This window comes from Centruroides vittatus, unplaced genomic scaffold, assembly GCF_030686945.1.
Source record: "Centruroides vittatus isolate TY-2023 unplaced genomic scaffold, ASM3068694v2 contig_458, whole genome shotgun sequence".
Taxonomy (NCBI): Eukaryota; Metazoa; Arthropoda; class Arachnida; order Scorpiones; family Buthidae; genus Centruroides; species Centruroides vittatus.
The window spans coordinates 687456-706323 of NW_027122254.1; the positions used below are offsets into that span (position 1 = coordinate 687456).

The window sequence follows — 18868 nt, forward strand, 5'->3', positions numbered from 1 at the left end:
AAATGTGTTTGGAATAAATATAAAAATTAACAGAAAACGCCCAAATGGACAGAATATAGATAAATAAACAAAATAAATAGCGGAAAAAAATATATAAATATATATATATATGAGATATAACAACGAAACCAGCATTGTCCGTTAATAACATTAATTAATGTAAAAGGATCTCCACACGGTCGACAATGAGTCCACATTTTTATGGTTTATACAACCAGTTGTCATGTGCGCCTTGCAGATTTCCAATCTCTCAAGATGTTTGACTGTTTGCTTATTCGTCGTCGTTTTTATAATTGCCGCTTGATCCCATTGGATGTTAACATCCCTCTGTCTTGCGTATGATGCCCGAGCAGTATTGTCAAGGTTCTGATTGTATATTTGTGCTCTTGAGCCTTTGTTTTAAACTGCGCATCGTTGCACCCACATAAACAAGCTTGAAATTGAAACGTTGGTCGTGTAAAGGCACCGAATATATATACCTGTTCATATTCTGTGGAATTCCGATCCTCTTTCTTTTTATCGTTTCTTAAAAGTTTGAAAACAGTGGGATTACGTCAGTATACAATACGAAAATTATTAGACCTGGCAGTACATCTATGTATCTTGTTTAAAAATGGAATGTAATTAAGCACTATTCTTTTTATATTTATTCCAAACACATTTTATGTTCTATAGTTAATGTTGTATTCTTTTGTAACTGAGGAAGATTGTTAAAAGCGATTGAATATGTTATTATTTTATTAAATTTTTCTGGATTGATTAAGGTATAGTTTATTTATAAGTAATTTAATTATTAGTGTTAGTAAAGTAGTCAGTAAGTAATTAGTAGCAGTCTAGTAGTTAGCAAAGCGGCAATGCGACAACGTAGACTTTTTCACCATTATTTAGAAAGTTAACTGAGTATTTGCAGATCTGCAGTGCTGAATCCACACCTGATGCTGGATCCAGCAGGCTGAAGAATGTGCTGGATCCAGCTGGATTGCTGGATGAGAGATCCAGCAATTGCAATCCCTAATGGTGCCGTCTGTATAAAAGCATTAAAAAAGTATCATAACTTAAAAACTATGATAACTTTTTTATTTTTTTGCCTCTGGCCCAAAAGTAAGGTACTGTTGAACTCGTCTCAGTCCCCTCAGTTCAGATATATACTCAAAGTCCCAAAATTCCATAGATAGTAATCTACAGTATCCCCATAATTTGAAGTGGCAAAAAAATTTAAAACTGGCAAATGGTTGGTGATATTTTTAAATTTTCCAGAGCGACCCCTGCTTTAGGAATGGAGGTGATCAAACATTTCATCCTAGATTATTATTAATTATATTTATTAAAACAACTTTTGATAAGATTCTAGCACTGAATTTGACAAAATGATCCATGAATTTTAGACTTAAATGAGGAAATATCCAAAAAACCATAAATGTAAGAGAAACCATTTTGCTAGATAATTTATTTTTAGCATTATTTTGAGAAATAATTCCAGATAGGCTGATTTCCTAGGGCTATACCTCACAAAGGGTCACATGTAGCCCATCGATTAACCTTTGATATTTTTACTGCTAAGAACACGACGTACGGTTCCAATAAGGTCCCTACCTCCTCATTTAGAGCTGCATTTGCACTCAATTGTTTCCTATAAAAAACATTATATCTGTATATTACATATATTTGACAGAAAGTTTTGTTATATTCAATAATTTGTGTATCATTTGTGAACTATTTAACTTACTGTGACATGTATTAATGTTGAATGATATATTTTCATTGTGGAATGTTATATTGTGTTTTAAATTGTTAAAATGCTCTCATGTGTATTTCCTTTTGATCTTTAAGCTTAGCATTTTCACTTATAGAGTATTTATAATTAATTAAAGCTATCAAAACTCACCTCTCCTTCTCTGTTTCCATAAGTTGAATTAAATACAAAGAAATTCAGTAAAGATATTGGAGATTTAGCAGACATGATCTATATTTATTCGTTTTCATTAAAATGCAATTTGTATTTCTTTAATTAATTTCAAAAATCATTAATTTTTTTTTTTTTAAATTTTACTTTCACTAAATGATTTTATTCTTCCAAACCAGCAAAATGCAACTATGTCAACACTGCCCTCTATAGTTTACTATTCTTGTTAAATTTCCAATGATTGTATTTTCTAAACTTTTCAAAAATAAATTGAAAATAAATAAATTCTTTTCAAAAATTTTCCGTAAAATAATACAAAAATCGATATATATAAGAACGGTAAAGAAAAAAGTAAAAAAAATTAAAAACAGCAGCATCGATCACGTGATCGGCCGTAACTTATCGTCTGCAAATTTTTATATTTAATTTATTTAATTTTATTAATATTAAAGTAAATTAATTAATATAATGTAATTTATAAGTGATTTTAAATTACTAAATTATTTATTAATTCGGATATTATAATATAAAAATAACCGTGAAGTTTTACCGAAAGTGATACTATATATAATAGAAATTAATTTTTAAAATTTAATTGTAACAAAAATATTTTTATTGATATTTTAATTTAATTATTTAAAATTTTAAGAGATAATAAGTATAAAAATGTGTAGGCGGAAGAAAAATGAATATTTTGTCCGATAGAGTTCGTCGTCGTCGTCGTCGATTGTTATGGTTGACGGCAGACGGAGAGTTTGTCAACAAAATTTGACTTAATTATTTTCGTGTTTAGGCGAATGAATTCTGCCTCATACACGAAATGGGTAATACGGATTCCAAGTTGAATTTTCGCAAAGCTGTTATTCAATTGACGACAAAAACTCAAGTAAATTTTAATCCCTCAATATGCTTAATTTAATTCTTAATGTTAAATCTTTAAATTAATTTAATTTATAAATAAATCTGAGAAATTGAATATTAAAAATGCTCTTGAACTTTATATAAAATTATAAATTAATATTATATTAATTTTGAAATTATAAATATTAATTTCCGATAAATTAATGCAAATATGATGATGATCTTTTTAAAATTATATAAAGAATATTATATAATTTTAAAATTGAAATCTGAAATTCTTGATTTTATGAATTAATTTCAAATGATTTGTTTCATAGATGTAAACTTGCGATGATAAAGGATTAAGCAAAAATAATTTAAACCCCATTTATATGGCAAGAGTAGATTGTGAGAGTTGCTCTTGTAACAGTTAACATCATTAAACTCTTGTGTAAATTATGTGAGAGCTTATGTGTAACTTAGAGCAGCAGTCGGCAACCTTTCTGACCTCACGGACCACTAAACTCACAATTTTGAATCCCGCAGATCAGTATCATGAATTTTTTTAAACGATACAAAATCTTTAGAATGATAATCATAAAAGTTCAATTTTACTATATTAATATGAAACTTGCATGTTTAATTATAACAAATTAATGCAAGCATAAAGTTTGTTGCTGCTTGTTTGAAATAAGTTTACAAATCTTAGCACTTTTCCACAAAGAACGACAATCGCACTCACTATATTGTTTATTGTTCATTATTTATTGATAACAGTTGCTTTGTATTTGGTTTAGATTCGAATAAAAACCCCCAATGAGTGAAAAAAAGCAACTAAGCATTTTGCATTTTTTTCTTAATACTTCGCATAACCTTCAGTTGATCAATGTCTAAATTTCTCCACGGACTACCCAAATTTTCTTACGGACCACCGGTTGTCGACCGTTGACTTAGAGCACTTATGTGTAAATGATGTTTTGGGTGCGACTATGCAGATGCGAGTGAGCACGAAGAGGTGATGACGTTTCCACTCTTGTCTGTGTGATCGTAATAAATGAGAGAAGAAACAGAGAGAATGAAACGTCGTCATCTCTTCTTGCCATATATTCTTGCTTGCATCTCTATAGTCACACTCTTATATGATGTAAGTGCGAGAGCTTTTCATTGTGTAAATGTCATTTAATCTTGTGGGAGTAGACATTTTTAATGTGGTATGCCTGTGAGTCTACTGTTCACCTAAATTGGAGAGGAGTTTTTAATTTTGTGGTTTCTTTTTATTTAAATAAACAAAGCTTACTGGAATTGTTTCTATACAGTAAAATAACAACCTTTTTTTCGTTCCAGCAGTATTTACGTAATTACGTAAATACTGCTGGAACGAAAAAAAGGTTGTTATTTTACTGTTCTTTTTATTTATTTATTGCTTTGTGTGTTTTAGTTTTATTTTTTGCAACTTGTTGATTTGATGTACATTGTTTTCTGAAACATTATTAAAATTCTTCTTGCTTGCAGGATCAAAATAACCTGGAATTTTTATTTTTCTTAATTGTCACAAAGCACTTTGGCTAATATTCTTATGATAGCTATTCTCATGAGAGAACTACTGTCAGGTGAATGCAGCATTAGTACATGAATGAATGGTAAGATTTAAGCTCTGAATGAGGGATTTTGCACCCCCGAGAATTGTAGACCCCCTATATGAGAAAAAAAGTCCAAGGAACCATACCTGTACATGCGACCATTTGTGAGATATTCACCTCTAGAGGTCAGTTTTTAATGTGTATCAATATAATGCCTATTCTTTATGCTCTGCATCATCAAGGTTCCCTGACCAATGCTCCACATATAGTCTTGCGCTTTGGTGCTCGCTATTGCTTGCATTTTGATGCCTGAGTGGGAGCTCACCCCACACCCTCGAAAACTATATAACATTAAGTACTCCATGAACTTCAAGTGAGCTTCAAGTGGGCTACTTGAAGCTCACTTGGCCAGCACAGTTGCTTGGGCAAAACAGTTAAACATGATAGTCTTAGCAGAGTGACACAACTCAGTCTTGCACAACCTGATTTTGGGGAGCTGTATCTTGTGACTTGTAGAGGTATGATTCCTTTGACTTTTTTGCTCCTATGGGTATGCTCTACAGCTCTGATAAGGTCCAAACTGTCTCATTTGGAGCTTGAATTGAGTTGAACAATGCACATGTTAAGGAAGCACCTTAAACATAAATTCAATTTAAACTGCTTTTCTTGGTACAAAAACTAGAAAATCCAAGTATTTATGCTCATCAAGTGTAAACAAGACTTTTGACTGAGTGAATCTGGAAGCACTTAAATTTTCTCAGTAGTTTGTTCTGAGAAAGGAAGTTTGAATTTGAATGTATATAAAAAAAATGTTAGATATAATGTCAAATTATTAATTAATGATAACAGTTTATTGCATATGTAGTCAAGTTAATCTTCAAAAAATTAGTTTATAGTTGGACTCTAAATTTATTTTTTTCAGATTTATACAAATATAAAATTTATTGGAAAAATAACTATAACAAAAAATTTTGAAACCTGTTATTGGTTATCATGGTGATTATTCTAGAATAGGATAGAAAACATCAGCTGTTATGTAGCATTATAGCTTTGATTTTCTCTCTTAGTCTAAATCTCTATTTGTTTGTAAAATGTTAATATTTTCTCAAATGATAAGTTAGATTTGAACATATTGTAGTATTCTGATTTGTTCATTTGAGAAAACAGTAATTTTTAATCATACTTTATGCAAAATAGAGATTTGTTCTGTGTTACATTTATTATATTTTAATGTCAAGTGGTTATTTCTAAATTCAAATAATTATAACACTACAGCACTAATTAATCACATGACATTGATAAGCCAAGAAAACTTGTCGGTAAATACAGTACATTGCAAATTAAATTGTTTTATAATTACAAAGTGACAAATGCTCATCATATTTTATACCCCTTTTCAAAACATCAAGTACTGAATATTCAGGTAATTATCTTGAATGTGTTCACCATTTCACCATTTGTTGGATACCTGAAAAAAATTCCTTCTGTTATTTTTTATTTTCATTTATTTGTACTAATATTTTTTTAATCTTTCCTCAAAATCTTGTATCATCTCAAAATGGCATTGCACAATTGTTGGGAATCCATACCATTTCCTTTAGAAATGTTAACTTTTTTTGTTGCATTGAATTTATTGCATTGCTGTTCTTTATTAAATTAAAATCTAGAATAATCAGAGAATGAGTGTAGGTGGAACATAATGTCATTTGTGTACTCATGTGTTCACAAATGACAAATATCCAACACTATATATTTCAATGTAATACAAATTCAAAGTATTTGTTTGACATGTTAAAATGTGTACTTTCCTTTTTTCTGCAAAACTAATATAAAATAATATACATTTCACAATATAAATATATTTTTTTAGGTCAAAGCTTTGACTATTGCTAGTGTAATTAAGCTAAATGCCAAATGAACTGCTAGTTTTCCAATAAAATAATGTGATTAAATGGTCGAATTTTATTATTTGAAAATAATGATAATGTATATCTTTAATTATATGTTAAGACATTTTTTAAAATTATTTTTTAATGTAATACATTTCTTAGTAATAAATACAATATAAAAAATTATAATAAATTTTATACATAAATGATTATATTTTTATCAGAAAACTTTACAAACTGTATCTCATCATATTTAATTTAATTAATTCAGTTTTAATATATCAATTTAATTCAGTATTGTTCAGTATAATTACAAAACATTCTGATTAAAAACTTTCAAAATCTTCAATTTTCTACCATTAATGAAATTTTTTTTTTTTCAAAATAATGAATTTTTAAATTAAATTGCAACATATGAATTTATATATTTTTTCTTTTGAAAATTTTTTACCCAACAACATACTATATTTAGAAAATTTACATTAAAATTGATGCACAATGATTGATGGGATTTTATATTAATCAGAGTCAAATGATTGCTGGATTATATCAGGGTTATATTACTACTACTATTAATACATTTGGCTCGAATATACAGTATAACTATTGACTTTTGGATGTTGATATTTTATGATTAATATAAAAATATTTATATTACTGTATTTTTGTGTGTAATCCATAGCAGCATGTAACTCATCAAGGCATATAATCTGCATGAAATAGCTAGAATGAAAATAAGATCTTTTTCATAGCTTGTCCCACTGTATAACCCAAACTCCATTGCAAATTTTTTCTAACCACAGATAACCCAATATCCTGCAGGTTATGTACAGTACTAAAATACAGTAAATGAATCTTTTTATTTAACAAAAATCTAAAATTCAGTTTTTCATCCCTTATTTATCATATCATGTACCTCTGTTTTCAATAGTCTCTCATAATATATTTTATGGGAACACCAAAATCTTGTAATCTGGAATATTATTATTTAAATTCAAATTGCTTTATCCAGAGTAAATCATTTTTAAATATTCAAAAATTCAAGCCTTTTAGAATGAGTATATACATCATGCAACTTTGTTGTGTCATGATAGAATTCAGATGGAACCAGAAGAGATCCTTATACTTGCTTGGCATGAACTGGTAATCCTTGCACCTGATGGTTCACAGGCATTCCTTGTAATTGCCTCCATGGGCAGATGATCCTTGCACTTATTACTATAGAGGAGTGATTCAAGAACAAAGCAATTGATGCCAATTGCTTTGTTCTTGTGTTTTTGTTTATTTTTCATGCCCATTTTTTGTTAGGTGCATGCAATGCTTTTTTCCCCCTAAACTCTGTTAGGTACACTGAATCACATCAAGGAGCATGGACATTATCAGTTTGGCCCACTGTATCTCAAAAACAAAATCATGTACCCATTTTTATTGCATTTTTGGATTCCTCATTGCAATTAATGGAAAATGGCAAAGTCAAGGCCATCAAATTTTGAGAAATAACTATTAATCTGAATCAGGAATTGAAAAATCTGGCATTTTCCAGTAATCAAAATTGCAAATCTCATCAAGATTTCCAATTCTTTCACATTTCATAAGAAAATTACTTGTTTAAAAATCAATTTCTTTAAAAAAGATCTTTCATCAATTATTTTTTAAAAAAAGAAACTTCACAGTTAAGAATGATAAGTTCAATTGTTGTTATTTTATCTGGACCACATTTCATCAGAGACAAAGACTTACTGGGTTTTATCTTTGTTATTCTTTAAAGAATAATGAAGATAAAACCCAGTAGTCTGTGAAGTTTCATCAATTATTTAAAAAAAAAAAACAGATTTTTAAACAATATAAAAAAGCTGCACCATTGATATTACATATTTGTTACTTATAGAAGAAAATTACTTGTTTTGGTCAAAGATTAAAAATTTTAAAAATTATATTAATGTGAGGATCCGAAGCACTGGCCCTCAATGTCTTGTTATTTCATAACCTCACTGCATCACATAAACCCTTTTGTCAACTAACTGTCAACTTTTACACCTGAGAGCGAAACATCTGCTCAGTTCTCAGGCACTAAAATGACACTTTTTCACCACCTTTTCGACCTAACAAGTTGATTTCATCAATGTGGGTTAATAATGAATTAGGCAGTCGTCACCTATCCCTCTCCGACTCAAGTCATCACCTGTCCCTCCGAGAGTTTGAGTTGTTGCCCAGATCTACAATTGCCAGGATCCCTGATTTCGTAGTGCTTCAATTCTTTGTGCATGATCTATTGGATTAAGTTTCTCGCCCATTGGACTATTCGCCGAACTAGAATACTGAAAGCTTAAGTGGACTAATTTCACCATCACATTATTTTTACTAAATCGGACAAGCAACCAACTTCAGGTATTTATCGCTACTTTTATTTTATGTAAACTCTCTCTCTCTCTCAAGAATCGCAACGTTAGGCTTATCTATCCCTTTTAAATATATGGCTCGATCATGTTCCCATCCTGTGTAAATAAACGTTGTTTAGTTAACGAGGTCTTTGCAAAACGTACTTCCGGTGCACTGTCTCTTCCTCCATCCCAAATCTGATCGCTCCATAATGCGACTGCTTGCGTGTCAGATCTTTGAACCACCGCAGCTTCCGTGTCAGCTAAGACATGGTGGTGTCAATCCTGACGAGGCATCGAAGAGGTGCTGACCCTCCGGTCACATTAACAATTGAATAATAGTTTATTGGAAACTTTTACCTCTACAAAGCAGAGAGTATGCAATGCCCCATACATGAGAGTGAAGATCCTTCTTACTCGTCTCGTGATCTTTACAAATGTTCCGTTAGAAGGTCCGTCGGAAAGTCACACCTCCACACTCAATGATTAGTTATATACAGTTTATTTACAAATATTTACAAAGATATACACTATGCAATAGCATTACGTACACTACAGTATCGAAGCTGTGATGCAGCACGTCGACTTAGCTGGCCTGGGAACACGAGTCACTCTTCCGGAGATGGCTTAACCTCGTGGCCGTCCGTCTCTACAACAACCTTTCTCCAGAGGACTTTCCAAGAGGAGAACACTCTCTCTATCCGCCTCAAAGGTCTGCCTGTTGTTAGAGACCGCCACGTACCAGGTCCCTCGCCCTTTCTCCTCGCTTTTTTGCCACCCTTCCAATTTAAGGGATTCTGGCACTGCCTCCTGCGACCAATCACTTCCTTCCCCTTCTTAGAGCCTTCCAAGACGTCCGCCCTATCTCCCGCCGACGTAGCTCACATTTGCGTCCGTGCTTTATTTATTTTTGTTTTCTCAAGCTGGCCGGCACGTGGCCAACACATTGACCCTTAAGTGGGGACGCTCCACCTTTGATCCTTCCGGCCGTTTATGGCCCCAGCTCCAGGTGGGAGCAATTATCTCAGTCGGGCGATTTCTTTGACTCAGGCCGCCAAAGGCGACCTTTACACCTCCCACCGACAAGGTTCAAACTGCGCTTCAACAAAAGCCGGTTTGACCTAAACAATACTGCCACGACACACAGCAATCTTTACCGTACAAATTATTTTGTTACACTACACTTCCTCCTTTCTTATTACAAGGATCAAGTTACTACAAATAATAAACTATACTAACAATATACAGTATTTAATATTTTACAGAAAAAGATATTTTACACAGTCAATAACATCTTCGGCAAATTGTCCCGTCACATTGCATTCAGAATCGCCTGGTAGATACTGATTACATCTATCCGAAGGACTTAATACCGAAATTAAACTGCCTTGTCTGCACGATCTGGGGGTTCCGGATTGCTCCTGATTTCCCGTCTGGATAGTACGTCGATCTCATTACGATTTTTCCCTCTTCTGTGCGCGATTTTTGCCTTATTATCCCGCGCTACCAATGCCCTAGGGACCGATTGTTCCTTAAGAGGCGTGCGGTCAACTAGCCGAAGGGGAACGCTTGCCTGCCGACTATGACCCGCCTTACAATATTTTCTAGCATCGCTCTTTTTATTTGTCGTGGGGCTCGTCCTATTTTCCCCGCTTTCTTTCGCAACCGTAACCCTCGCGACTGGTTTCCGTCGCCTATTCGTTTTCGTCCGTTCGACTCTCCTCAAAACGCAATAATCGGCTGCCGAAAGTAATGCATCTGTACCGCAGCTAAGTTCGTCAGTTAATGCGCAAGTTATCAAGGCTGGAGCGTAATCATTTTTCTTTTTATTCGACCTCCCTTCTAGTCTTACAGGTATTGTCGCTAACACTGCTGATACCTGCTGCCCAAATGCGCTGATCAACTTAACCTTTCTCGCTGCCCGCGACACGTAAACAGGCACTACAGATTTCCTAATTACCGTCATATCTACCCCCGTGTCCACTATTGCAGAAAATTTATTACCTTTACAAGTGAGCAGGAGATTTTCGTTTCTACTAACGGGTACGTTTCCGCTGATCGTTTCCCTGTTCACCTTTACCCTAGCTACTAGCTGCTCGTCCGATTCTACTGTTTCGTCTATTTTAACCGCTCGCGTTGCTTTAGGCTTTGGTCCTTCCTCTTTAATATTTCTCCGAGGACAATCCCTTCTGAGATGACCCATTTGGTCACAGACATAGCATCTCATTCTTGATCCTCCATTGTTCGCGCTCATGCCTCCAGTTCTAGTGACTGTTCTATCCCTTTCGCGTTCAGGTATAAGTCTAACGTCACCCTTTTCCACAGCCTCCGCATGCTTATCTGCGTATCTGGCTAACTCTTCCGGTGGGAACCAGCCTTTACCTTCTTGCAACAAAACATAACGCTTAGTGTCGGCATCTAACTTAGTCTTAAGGTGATCCGAGACCACTAATTTTGTTAGCTGCTCAAAAGAATCTACGCCTCTACTATTTAGATAATACCGATATAGATCCTCCATTCTAGCTGCAAATTGGGGCCACGTTTCTTTGCTTCCCTTTTCAGCGGAAGTGAACTCTTTGAGGTACTCAGCGGCAGACAGTCTCAGCTCGTCTAGTAGGAATTGTTTTAAGGTTTGGTAATCCCTGATCTCGTCTGCCGTAAGCCTATTTAACGCCGTTTTACATTTCTCCGATAGCACCGTTAAAACTAGCTGCCCCTGAAGTTCTTCCGGCACATCGTACGTTTGTAACACTACCTCTACGGCCCGAAACCACGACGGTACTTCCGCCTCCTTGTCTGGCATTTTAGGTAAAGCCCATCTGATTTTTCTAGCTAGGCTATCCAAGTTACCTCCCAGCTCAGAGTTATTACTAGTCCTAGAATCACTTCGTAGACGATCTCTCTCTAACTCTATTTCACTCTTCCTAACTTCATTTCAGCTAGTCTAATTTGCGTTTCCATTTCTTTGGTTTTAGATTCTATCTCTTTGTTTTTAGTTTCTATCTCTTTGTTTTTAGTTTCTATCTCGGCTAGTCTAATCTGCAAGCGTAATTTCTCTAACTCGTCAGACTCACGTCCCTCTATTTCATTCTGGTTGTCTGTAACCTCGACCTCGGGGTCCAAAATTTCCTTTTCCGGCTCCGTATCCATTTCCTGGGATTGACTAAGATCAGCCCGACCTCCCTGATCCTCAGAACATGGCATACCCCTTTTTGACCCTTGAGTCCTTCCGCGTCCCGGCATTCTGAATACAAATAATCAAGAACAACTTACCAATGTTGAGTTCTGTTCCGCCTTGATTTCCGGCTACTCTTCCTTCCGTAAGTATCCAAATCTCGAATGTGGGCTCAGTACTTTCCTGTCGTCTTGCGAGAATCTCCTGAAGATTTGCAAGAATATCCTGTCGAAGACTGCGCCAGTGAAGATCCTTCTTACTCGTCTCGTGATCTTTACAAATGTTCCGTTAGAAGGTCCGTCGGAAAGTCACACCTCCACACTCAATGATTAGTTATATACAGTTTATTTACAAATATTTACAAAGATATACACTATGCAATAGCATTACGTACACTACAGTATCGAAGCTGTGATGCAGCACGTCGACTTAGCTGGCCTGGGAACACGAGTCACTCTTCCGGAGATGGCTTAACCTCGTGGCCGTCCGTCTCTACAACAACCTTTCTCCAGAGGACTTTCCAAGAGGAGAACACTCTCTCTATCCGCCTCAAAGGTCTGCCTGTTGTTAGAGACCGCCACGTACCAGGTCCCTCGCCCTTTCTCCTCGCTTTTTTGCCACCCTTCCAATTTAAGGGATTCTGGCACTGCCTCCTGCGACCAATCACTTCCTTCCCCTTCTTAGAGCCTTCCAAGACGTCCGCCCTATCTCCCGCCGACGTAGCTCACATTTGCGTCCGTGCTTTATTTATTTTTGTTTTCTCAAGCTGGCCGGCACGTGGCCAACACATTGACCCTTAAGTGGGGACGCTCCACCTTTGATCCTTCCGGCCGTTTATGGCCCCAGCTCCAGGTGGGAGCAATTATCTCAGTCGGGCGATTTCTTTGACTCAGGCCGCCAAAGGCGACCTTTACAATGAGGTGACGTCTGTCATGCTGACTTTTCTTTCATGTAGTCAGAGCAACAAGAGATTGCACTCTGCAAGTACTAACTTCCCATTTAGGGGAGATAGGGTAACATTAAGGTTGCCATCTGGCTAGCATTGGGCCTGTTTGACTGGCAATCTGTATTTTGTATCTGTGTAAGTGTATGTATATATATATACAGTGCAATTTCTATTAATGGACACTACTGAATAGCAGATGCCTTTACTTAACAGACATTTTTTACAATCTGCACATCCTTCAAATAAAATAGAACATCTACTACATTTACCTCTAAATAGTGATCAAATGTATCGGTCCCTATAATGTTTGCTATTCAGAGGTTATGCTGTATGTATTAATATATACGTATATAATAGAACATTTTGCTTTAAATATATATATCAGCAACTCACATGAATAACTTAAATTTAAAAATTAATTTGATTTACAGTTTGAAAATTTCAAAACTTTTAAACAGTTTTTAAATTTAAAAAACATTGTTTTAATTTTAATTATCAATAATTTTGATTTTATTTTTAATTTTGATTTTGGTTTTAATGTAAAGACCCTTTTAATTATTTTATTATTTTTAATAACTTTTAATTATTCAATTTTGCATTAATCTTACCTGCAGTTTTTGAACTCTTAATTACAATTTTTTAAATTAATTTCAACTCCTTATTTTGCGACCTAACTATAGAAATTGTTTGTGCTGTTTTGCACAAAAGATAATCAAATTTAAATTAATTTTAACTTTTTGATATTTTCACTAATTTTTGTTTTATAAATTTGCCTGTTTTTTAAAAAGTTTTTAAAATTTTATTTAAGTTTGGGCTGTCTCCATAAATGATGCCCACAGGGGAAGGGAGGGAGAGGTTATGACAAGTCAGACAAGGGGGGAGAGGGTGAGCTTTGGTGTACATCTGTTTATTTTATTAAATTTTATACAGTTTATGCATTTTATTACATTTATTTTAAAATTTCTTGCATGTTTTGTTTTTACTTACGGTATCTATCATTCATAAAGTGATAAAGGTTTTAAGGGAAAGTCAAATTTTGTTGGATGTCCAAAGAGGAGAGGAGGTTACGGAAACTTAGGACAAGAAAGGGAAGGGGAGTAAAAATTTCAAGAAAAATGTGGACATAATTTATGGACATACCCTTGTAAGTGTGCAGCCCAAGTGATACTTGAGCTCACATGTTAAAAATATCATAAAAATATGAAATCAAGGGATCAAGCTTTGATTCTAACACTCATAAAAATTGGAAGAACAACTTAAATAAAATTGTAAAATAATAAATTTATTAATCAAGAGAAAAAAAATGTTTTTAAATAACCTTAAAAGGAGATGCAGCGCTGATATTATGTATCAGACTTACAAGAATTCGAAACAATTAAATACGAGCAAGAGTTTTGAGGTGTGATTAATTTCCCTTGATTGGATTAAAACACAGTGTCAAATTAAACCTTTGGTAGCCTGAAATGGTCTGTCATCTGCCTAGATACAGGAAACCGACCAATCAAAAGCTGGAGATTCGAGGAAGAGAAATCTTATAAAAACCTGGATCTCAAGGGCAAAGGAGACTTTTCTCTGCCTCCCCTTGTGAAGACTTCTCCAAGAATTCTTCCTGACTTCTCCCAGCACCTAACAAAGTAGACTTCTTCCAGCTTCAAACTGAAGTTAAATATCTGGACTTTTCCTTTTTGCTGTCATAAACCTGTTTTGGACATCAGGCTTCCTTCATTTTGTCCAAGGACTTCCGGACACCCTAGAAACACCGACCGACTGCCCTGGGGCCAACGACTCGCTGTCCAGTAGTGCCATCAGAACAAGACACACTAGACCAGTGATTCTCACCCTTTTTTTCGTCACGGTACACTTTTAATAATTTATAAATTTGGCAGCACACATGGTTACTTCGGTAAATACTGCAGGACAACCGGTGACGTCATAACAGTGATTTTTTAAAAATCACTGTTATGACGTCACCGGTTATTTTGGTCACATTTTCTAAATGCCTTGGTAACTACAGGCAGCTACCGGTAACACCGTTTACAATTTCTAAACATGCCCTAGGAAGGTAGAATTGATTGAACTACTTGTCTGACGTTGCTTATGCATGAGTATTCGCAGTGGGGGCACACTTCAAAAATTTCACAGCACACTAAAGTGCCGCGGCACATTGGTTGAGAACCACTGCACTAGACTGTAAGATATAGTGTAAATAAACAGCTTTGTTTGTCACTGCAGCTATTTGCCTCACTTTCCTACATCCCACATACAATAAGTCCTGACATTTGGATACCATGAATTTGGCAACCTCACATAAGCAAAACTATTAATTGAACTATTGGGCTATCTAGTTTCAAATTAAAGTTGGCAGTTGGCAAAACAGCTTAACATATAAACAAAATTATTTTAAATATTTAGTATGTTTACTTATAATGATAAAACGACTTTCTCACTGTGATGATAAAAGTTTTTGATATGATTCACAGATGATACTGTAGGCATAATAAGTTAAATTTTCAAATGCAATTCATGCAATTCCGAGTAAAAATACTTGTTAATGCTACGTTTACTGCCGTTTTGAGTGTTAAAAATTGATTTTTCAAGATGAGTTACTCTTGACATTTGTGGCTTAAGTGAAAGAATTCAAAAATTGGTTAACTCATGATGATATTTGTTTGGCTCATTGCATCACTTGCCAAACCTCGTTTAATGTTAAATAAAATGGAATTAAAGCATTTACAAGACATTTCAAATGCAAGAAGTGAAAAAATAAGTGAATTTTCTCATTTACCTTCTCCCTTTCCCCAGTCATCGCATCAGTCAACAAAATAGAGGTGGGAGATCCAGTTCTGCTGCTGAAACTAAATGTTGGAACTGATCAGTGTGCTAGACAGTTCTGTTGGAACAGTTTGACTAGACTTCCTAAGAATCATTACATAACATCTAAATTGCTCAGTCTGTTGGACTGGATTGTCCCTCATCAGTTTTGTATAGGATATAAAATGTTTCTCTCTATTCTTTGTTTGGTTGATCTGCTTCAAATTATTCTTGTATAACTTGGAATCTGAGGAAAATATAGAATATCATGAAATCCGGACACCGTACACCTCCCAATTTTTCATTCTCCTTATTAACTCCTAAACGTTTTGTTTGATCTGCACCAAATTTTACATGCTTATTCTCTGGAACTCTGGGGAAAATATAAGACTTCCATAAAATCTGGACAACCCACTTCCCAATTTGATCTCTTCAACACTTTGCGATAAACATAATAATTGTAAGCTAAAATAACCAAATTTGTAATATAGTTTTCATTCTAACATTCAGCAATTTTACCATTTGGATGGCAATGCCAGACATATCTGTTGGTTACTAATAAAATAAATAAATACAAACTGTAATAAAAATATAAATTTTTAAAATATCTTTGTAAGTTTAAAATACTCCGAACTAATTTGATTATTCCTAAAAACATTTCCATTAGTTCAAGTTCAAATCCAGATAAAAAGTTCACTGTTCTGTGGAAAACTGTATTCGTAAAAGTATAGAATGAAGAACGCATTAGTAGTTCTGACCAGAACCATCTTGACACTTGGTGTGGAATTGTTCATCATAGTTCTGAGTCTAGAACGGTTCTTTTGGTTCAAATTTTGCATCACCAGCATACCTCTTCACAAAACTTGCATGCATCTATGCTTATGCCAGCATACCAACTCTTTGTAGCTTCTATATATGTGACTTGCCAGCTTAAAAACCAATATTAGCTTTTTACATATACTATAAAAATAAAAAGACTATTTGAATCAATATTTGTAAAATTGTGAGTTCTTGGTAAGTTTAACTTCCATACTATCAAAATTTTTTAAATCAACCATAATTTATTTTAAATTTTAAACATTTTTATTTTAAAACTTACGGTGTATTTAATAGTTGTTTCGACCTGATGATGATGATTTAAAAAACATTTGCTTTTATTATTATTTAGTTAATTGCTGGATATTACTGGTAATTTTAGATACCAGTAATATTGTTGGCTACAAATATATTTTTGTTTTTAAATACAAATTAAATAGGTCTATATATTTAAATTTAATTGTACTGTATTATTGTATTTATACTTCTTGTATAAGAAAATAGCTGTCTTATATATTTATGACAAATACTTTTATTTATATAATATATATAATAATAATCCTTGTTATTTTTCATATTAAAAGCTTGAATAATTTACAAACTTACAAATTCTGAATAGATAATGATTTTGTATTAAGAGAGAGTACAAAAATTATTTGCCATCAAAAAGCATATATCTTGAAGCTTTTATATAAGAAAAATAATGTCTTATTTATTATTGTATATTGCTTAAAACCAAAAATAGTTAAAGTTTAAATCTTAGCATATAGCAGTGATTCTCAAAGTAGGGGTCGCTGAAAAATTGATGCCAGATCAATTTTTTTCCAAATATTTTATAAATTTACTATGGATTCATGTTTAAAAATAATAGAAATAAGAAATACATAAAATAATTTTTACTTAAACAAATTGCACATATAAATAATAAAAACAATATAAATATTTTAATACGAGCCTAATTTTCATAAATTTGTGCACTATTGGAGAATCCCCCTGTTCCACTCTCAGCCTAAACTATTGTCATTTGGAACGGTGTTCACTAGCAGCATTGCGTCTGTAGGCAAGTCGAGTTAGAAATACAGTAGAGCATTGATTATTCGAAAACTGATCAACCGAAAGCTTTTCAGTGTGCAAATTTAAATTTCTGCTAGCACTGTGGCACTGCAATATTTGGCTGTGTCTTGGGCTACGCTAATATTATTTTAGTTGGTATGCATTTTTAGCTGGCAGCACTGGAGCGAGTACTTAACCCCCTCCCTCTGGGATGTTTTCCTACACATAGTCATTCTTCGGGGGGGGTCTTTTGAAATTTTTAAGTGCAAAAGGGGGCTCGCGGACCAAAAAGTTTGAGAAACACTGGCATATAGTATAAGTTTCTAAGGATGAACTAGCCATTGTGATTATTTTGCTGAATTAATCAAAATTTCCTTAACAATGGGTGAAGTTTAAATAGCACTAATGTTTTTCGATCTGGTTCAGTGAACAGTTCAAAGTGTAATTTCACTTTCAACTATCCACTGAAGATGTTCTATTGTTCACTCTCCACTACCGTTGCATTAATATCATATAATAATTGTTGTTTTGGACATAAAGTTTATCTTCATTATTAACAAGTGCATTCACTAATGCAAACTTTCTCCTCCTCATAATGTATATGGTTTTATGTACATGTAAGAAGCAAAATTTTAAAATTGACTCATGTCCATATGCGCTTAGTCAGAATCAGAGAGAGATTGGCAAAATAAGTTTAAACATGACATATGGAACAGACCTCATATCTTTGAATCTTGATGTTTGAATTTAAAGATGAATTAAGTGACTTGAAAACGTTTGTTTGAAATTTTATTGCTAGATGAAATAAAAGTTGTTGTTGTTAATTAATTTACATCCAGTTTGCACTGTGATGTTTATTGAAGGAAGGAACTGCTATAAAACAAAAAACTCTGAAAGACTTTTTAAAAAAAGTTTAAAATGATAACATGCATTATAAAATTATTTTGTTTCTGTTACCTTTTATCCTTTACTTTTAATGTGAGACAAATCATTCATATTAAAATGTTTAAAAGAACAAAAGAGGCTTAAAAGTGATGTGCCATGTGTAAAATTTTTATATTCATAATTTTTAATCCAAAATGGCCATCCATGTTTACTTGCATTTTCAATTATCCAAGGTAGCATTGGTCCACATTATCTTGGATACTCTGGGTTTTACTGTATTTGGATAATTACTATCTTCTGATAGGAAATATGACTTTGGTCCATTGAATATCAACAATATTCTTTGTATTTCAGGTATCAAACTTAAAAATCTATTAATAAAGTGGCTTATTATTGTGAAGCTCTGGACAGTCTGAATCCCTCATTAAAATTTATTTTACAAAAATGCTTTATATAGAAAGTGATAGAGTAACAAATATTTTTTTAATCAAAAACAATGTGATGAAAAGGTTCTATATAGAAATTAAAAGACAGGAGAGAGAGTGTGTGTGTCACATGTGGAACTCAACCTCTCTCTTACAATTATAGAAAC

At 33.6% G+C, this 18868-nt stretch overlaps 2 protein-coding genes across 2 annotated transcripts in view; one reads left to right on the plus strand and one right to left on the minus strand.

Annotated features, from left to right (window-relative positions):
• Nucleotides 1–2122, minus strand: part of Ccz1 (vacuolar fusion protein CCZ1) — a 37356-nt gene extending 35234 nt beyond the window's left edge. The window contains exon 1 of the mRNA XM_067272863.1: nt 1886–2122. Within this exon, the coding sequence (XP_067128964.1) occupies nt 1886–1960 (75 nt within the window). The 5' untranslated portion in view covers nt 1961–2122. The remainder of the gene's footprint in view (nt 1–1885) is intronic.
• A 502-nt stretch (nt 2123–2624) lies between these two features.
• The window catches only part of LOC136977390 (protein HID1), a 65040-nt gene continuing 48796 nt past the window's right edge, over nt 2625–18868 (plus strand). The window contains exon 1 of the mRNA XM_067272850.1: nt 2625–2789. Coding sequence (XP_067128951.1) covers nt 2724–2789 — 66 coding nt within the window. The 5' untranslated portion in view covers nt 2625–2723. The remainder of the gene's footprint in view (nt 2790–18868) is intronic.